This window comes from Patagioenas fasciata, chromosome 1 (assembly GCF_037038585.1).
Source record: "Patagioenas fasciata isolate bPatFas1 chromosome 1, bPatFas1.hap1, whole genome shotgun sequence".
Classification (NCBI taxonomy): domain Eukaryota; kingdom Metazoa; phylum Chordata; class Aves; order Columbiformes; family Columbidae; genus Patagioenas; species Patagioenas fasciata.
Genome location: NC_092520.1, coordinates 23543201 through 23548975, shown reverse-complemented (window position 1 = coordinate 23548975; position 5775 = coordinate 23543201). Strand labels below are relative to the sequence as shown.

The 5775-nt window shown below is 56.5% G+C and overlaps 1 protein-coding gene across 1 annotated transcript; it reads right to left on the bottom strand.

Annotated features, from left to right (window-relative positions):
• Window positions 1-312: 312 nt before the first annotated feature.
• GSX1 (GS homeobox 1) lies at window positions 313-2162 on the bottom strand. The gene is made up of 2 exons (XM_065860431.2): window positions 1724-2162; window positions 313-1280 (listed from the first exon to the last, which is right to left on the bottom strand). The coding sequence occupies exons 1-2, from the start codon at window positions 2109-2111 to the stop codon at window positions 925-927; spliced, it is 744 nt and encodes a 247-aa protein (XP_065716503.1). The 5' UTR covers window positions 2112-2162; the 3' UTR covers window positions 313-924.
• Between the last annotated feature and the right edge of the window lie 3613 nt (window positions 2163-5775).

Genomic DNA, 5775 nt, shown 5'->3' with positions numbered 1-5775 from the left:
GGAAGGGAAAGGTGTTTGGCCGAGCCAGACTCCAGCCCGACCTATAGGTCCATGGGAAGGACGGAGAGAGCCCCCGAGACAGGGGGCAGGGGTTCCCCGCACCCTGTACCTTCAGCGCAGCCCGGCGAAAGGAGGAGCCCTCACCATCCGCGTTCGCCGGGGCAGGGGAATCCCGGTCCTGATGCCGGTTACGGCGGAGTGGGATGGAGAGAGACTGTGGTCCCGGCGCACGCCCGCGGACACCGAGCAGCTGCTTTCTACGTGAAGGGAAATAAATAAACCAACAACGAGCTTTTATTTTTATCATCATCATCATCATCATTATTATCATCGCCATTTCTCTGCACATAAATAAATAAATAAATATCTCCCGCGGGGGTTGAGGGAGGAGGACGGAACGATACAGCCACAGCTGCACGCCCGGCAGCGACGAAGTCAAAACCAAACCTGAACAATTTTGGAAAGACAATAAAAAAGTTATATAGATACAATAACCCAAACAATCCCGACCCTCCCATCCGCCCGCTTCCGGGAACCACCGAGAAAACGGAGGGAGCCCCGGTACAGCATCCCTTCAAGGCGGCCCGCACCACCCGTCGCCGCGCAGCATCCACGCCTGGCTCGGTGCACCGGGAAGTCTGTGAGGAACCTCCCGGGTCCGGGGCTGAGCCTGCAGGGCGACAACTGAGACAGCACTACTGGGAACGCCTCGGATCGTAGGGAGCTATTTATTTACAACAGGGCGCACGGACACGCACCCCCATGGGCTGGGGGTCTAGAAGGGTCAGAAAATCCTTCGTAAATTACACAGATTATACAAAATGGTATAAAATCCTTCGTTTGCATGTCAGCACCACAGCAGACCGAACACCCCATCCTGCTTTCACCACAGTTCTTGGGAGGGCAGAGTGCGTGTGCGGGGGGTTAGGGGGTGACTGCGAGGCCTCTGTCGTCCTTCCCCGAGGAGGACGGAGACATGCGCAAGTCCTCGTCATCTTCTGAGCACTTCGTGGTGGAAAGGGACGAGCATTTACAGCTGTGGCCAGCCCCCCCGCCCCGATGTGAGCTACTTTTGCCTTCTTTCTTGTGCTTGACCCGTCGGTTCTGGAACCAGATCTTCACCTGCTTCTCGGAGAGGTTCAGGTAGGTGGCGATCTCGATTCGCCGCAGCCGGGAGAGGTACATGTTGGAGGCGAACTCCCTCTCCAGCTCCAGGAGCTGCGTGCTGGTGAAGGCGGTGCGCATCCTCTTGCTGCTGGGCAGCTGGCTGGACGTGCTGTCTGTGAAACGGAGCGCACCGTCAGGACCTGCGGGCCCACCGCCGCCCGTCCCGCAACGCCGAGCACCCGCCAGTCCTCGCTGAGCTCCCCCGCCGCCTGCTCTGCGGGACCGCAACCCTCCACCCCCGGGGGGACGGTGAACCGGCAAGTGGTTGCTGGCCCGGAGTGCGAGGTTACCGCGTGTCGGGACCGTCTCCCCCCGTTCTCACCGCCTGGGTCGTAGGCTCGGCGGGCAGCAGCGGGGCTTCCCCTGGGCATCCCCAGGGGCACCGGCAGAGAGAGATGCTAGGATTCCTCATCCAGCGTGTGGGCGCAGGGCAGGGACTCCCCGCCCCACGTGCCTTCGGCAGGGTCCTGTCCCTCCCGGGGACCACCATCACGTCCCCAAAGCGACCGCGTTTAGCATGCAGGCGTGCAGACCCTCCCCAGGCATGCCCCCTTACCCACGGAGATGCAGTGGAATTGCCGGGGGTCGGGCAGCGGGTAGGCGCCCTGGTAGAGCGCCGGTGCGTGCCCGACGCTGACGGTGGAGACGGAGTGCTGCTGGCGGGCCAGGGGCGAGTGGCAGTACTGGGAGCCGAAGGGGGGGAAGGAAGCCTTGATGAGGGGGATGGCGGGCGGCGGTGGGTGCAGCTGGGAGGCGGTGACACAGAGCGGGCAGACGCAGAGCAGCCCGGCCTTGCGAGCGTGGCAGGCGCCGGCCGACAGCCCGGGCAGCGGGTGCGAGGGGTGCACGGCGTAAGGGAAGAGCGGCGGCGGGGGGCTGCCCTCGCCCTTCTTCTCGCCCCCCTCCCGCAGCACCAGCGAGTCCACCAGGAAGGAGCGCGGCATGGCCCCGCGCAGAGCCCGCGCAGCGCCCGCGCAGTACCCGCGCAGCGCCGCTGGCCAGCCCGAGTGGTGCTGAACGGCGCCCGCCCGCCCGCTTTAAATAGCGCCCGCGCCATGTGATGGCGGCGCCGGGCCGCTCAATAGGCTTTCTGTGCCTCTTCTCTTGGCATGCACGCCGCACGCTCCCTCATTATTTCCCTTGTTAACTAAATGAACTGCATAATGTACTCTATTCTTGTCGACCCCACCCACGCCGTAGCAGGCGGCCTCTCCCCTCCTCTCCCTTTGGCGGGGTTATTTTCTCATTCTCTCGCGATTTAATATTCTTTTCTTTCTCTTTATCGCTCTCCTTCTCTTTCAGCCCGCTCCCCCTTGTTTATTTTGCCGGCTACAGCCGCGGTCTCTGCCGGCGCCAGCTTCCCCTGGCAGCCCCCCGGCACCTTTCCCACCTGTGGCACCAGGTCGGCCCCCCAAGAACCACTGGTCTCTCTCTCTCCCCTCGCCGCCAGACTGCTTCGTCCTGGTTACCGCGTCCGCTGCCGTCCCCAGCCCCGTGTCTTTGTTCCCAGCCCGGTGCCGGTACCCGCTGCTTATCGCTGTCGCCGCCGTCGGGCGAGGCCCCCGGACACCGAGATGTGCCAGCCGGTGCTCTGCTGGTCGGCACACCTGCCCGACCCCGGCGTGGGCGCCTGGGTACGGATAACGGCCACAGAAAGCCCCAAACAGCGCGGGTGTGTTGGTGCGGGTAGAGTAACCCCGACACGCAGGAACCGCTCTGTGTCGGCGGCACCCACTGCGAGCGCCTCAGTGGCGGGAGAAGAGGTGCTCGGCACACTCCGCGTGTCTTTATACCTGTTCCCTCTGCCCGGTTTTAGCGGTAACACCCGCCGTCCAGCTCCACGTACGACAGCTCTGGTCCCGGCCTCGCACCGGTCGCGCCCCGGACCGCCGCGCCGCATATAAGTGTTCCTGAGGCTGTGGGGACCGACAGGGAAACGTGTTATTTCTCCCGTCGGATGAGAATTAGCGTAAACACACCAGCGGTGTCTGGATTTTTTAGCACAGCGATCTACAAAACTTCCAGCGCTGTCTAAAGCTAATTTCTGCGCGTTCATCAGAGCTAACGCGCACTGGCGCGGCGGCACAGCGTCCGCCCAGGAGAAATCGGCGTTGGGCTCCCTGGAGTTTTTTGATTTTGCAGGTGAATAAGGAATGCTAACAAATAAGAAAAAAAAAAAACAAACCACAACTGGGATACGTCTTCCTCTCTGCTCTTCCCGTTTAATATACGGGAAAGAAAAAGACAAACGCACCCGTCGACTCCTGTCAAAATGTGGAGATATTTCTCCCTACAGCAAATCGCCTCAAAAACAGATGGACTTTTCCAAATGAAGAGAAGGAAAAGCCTTGGAATCAGTGTAATCCTGCGTCTCTGGTTTGTGCAGAGGCTGTTCTTTCCTGCAGTCTCATTTCTTACTGAAATCTATGGAAGTTTTTGCCGAGAGATTGTTGATGCCCGAGCCTAGAATTGTACGTAAGTGCACAAATAAATAGCGAAAAAAAACAGAACGAAGGAAAACGAATGCTAGTAAAAACTCAGTCCCGCAATGATTTAGAAAGGATTTCCAAGTGCCATTCCCCTGAAAGCGTTAACGTGCGTGGTTTGTTTTGGTTGTTTTTTTGTTTTGTTTTGTTTTGTTTTGTTTTTTTTTTTTTTTTTTAGGAACTGGTAATTTAAAGCATTTTCCCCCGAGCTGATGCCTGGGACAGGGCATCCCTTCCCGCTGAGAAGTGGCCAGCCACCGAGGCGGGGGGGATTCAGTCTCAGCCTGAGGGATTCCCGCTGCCCAGGGGCTGAACCCCAGGACTCCGAGCCACAGGGAGGCAAAGGGTTAACAGCTCCTGAATGCACACCAAGCCCAAAGCTACTGGGAAAGAATATCCCAAAAAATAACCAGTTTTTTTTTCCAGCCGCTGGACCTTATTGAATGTCATTGAAGAAAGTTTTGAATGCCAGATAAAGAGAGGCGAATTAAAGTGTGTGACAGCAGAGGATAAGCAAACACAAAGAGAACTCTGTCACACTTTGGGCAAAATCCGTGGGCTTTTTACCAAGCCTCTTCGCTATGATTGAATTAAGTAATAGGAAAACATTTTCTTTCAGTTTAGAGCCATTAGACAAAAACTTCAAAGCGAATAACACTTTTTAATGTGCAGCCCAACAATGGAATCTGTTTTGTGCTGAAATGTTTAAATGGTTTGTTGTGCAACTGTAGGCTGAAATAACCCAGACTGCAGCAAAATAGCATCCTTCAGGAGGTTTTATGAGCGCTTGAAACTAGCACAGACCTTTAATCCCAGCGCTTTAAACTGGTCTCCCCAATCTTTTTCGCCATGTTTTTTTTTTTCTTAGGGGAAATTCGCCTCCTATGTTTGCCATCTCGAAGCGATCGCCACCAAACGAAAACGGCACCGGGCGCGGGGGAAAGACAGCCGCCGAGGGGTACGGGACACAGGGGGCTCGGGGGGACTTGGGGGGCACGGGGGACCGCTCCCCGGGACAACGGAAGGGCCACGCCAGGACCTGTCTCTGCCCGCTCCGCCGCACGCTGCCGGGCTGCCCCGGCCCTGCGGGGGGTCGTGCCGGGACTGGGTCCCCGCTATCACCGCGAAGTGCGGGCGCTTGGGCTCCGGAGGGAAAGAAATGTTGGGTGGTAAATGCTATCCCCTCGCCCGGGTCCCCTGCACACTTTGTCACAGCTCCCGGAGAAGTGGGTAGGGAGAGGGAGGTATTAAGGTGCGCATCAGTTCGGGGGCAACTTCAGTAAAGGGTGGGTCAGGTATCATTGCAGTGATGAAGAAAAGGGCAAAAGTGTTAGCACTGACCGAGCCCTTTTGGGCTGGGAGGCCCCTTTCACTACTGCCTGCGAGGGGCGAAGGTGTCACACTGCCGCTGCCTGGGGACAGCTGCATGGATATTGGCTGATGGAGGTCCCTCATCATTTTGGGGGACCAGCCGTTGCCTTTTGTGACAAGGCCCTCACTCTCCAGGGCTGTTGCCATTAATATCTGGGGGTGGGAGGTGACACACACCATCAGTCCCTGAGGAAAGCATGGAGAGGTGCAGTAGTTCAGGGGCAGGGCAAGGTGACGATGGGATCCTGCTGGGGTGGGACAGAATCACTATTTCCAAGGAGAACATGTCCCCAGTAGCTGAGAAGACCTCATGGTTTGTGGGTAACTATAATATTCTTCAGCCTGGCCCAATAAATTATTTTCTAATGGCAAATAACAAAATGTAAATCAAAGCCATTACTGAACCACAAGGCGCATACCGCATGGTGGATTGCTCAAAGAATGTGTCTTTTTACATTGGATAAGCACACCCAGGAGCAAGCCCGTAAGGTACCTGTGCACCCCTTTAATTAACTTGTCCACAGAATGAATCTGAGTTTACTTGAGTAACCAGAAACATATTTTTTAAAAAATCACTCCTTTATCAGCAAAATTGATTTTTGTGGCTGCTGTACTTTTCTCATTGGTCTCTTGCTTCATTGAATGACACTAACAGTATGAACAAATACCCAAAACTTATTATTTTTGGCTCCTGACTCAAACTGTACTCTGTACAGAATGAGTGTTTCCTCATGGGCTTATCTTGCACACT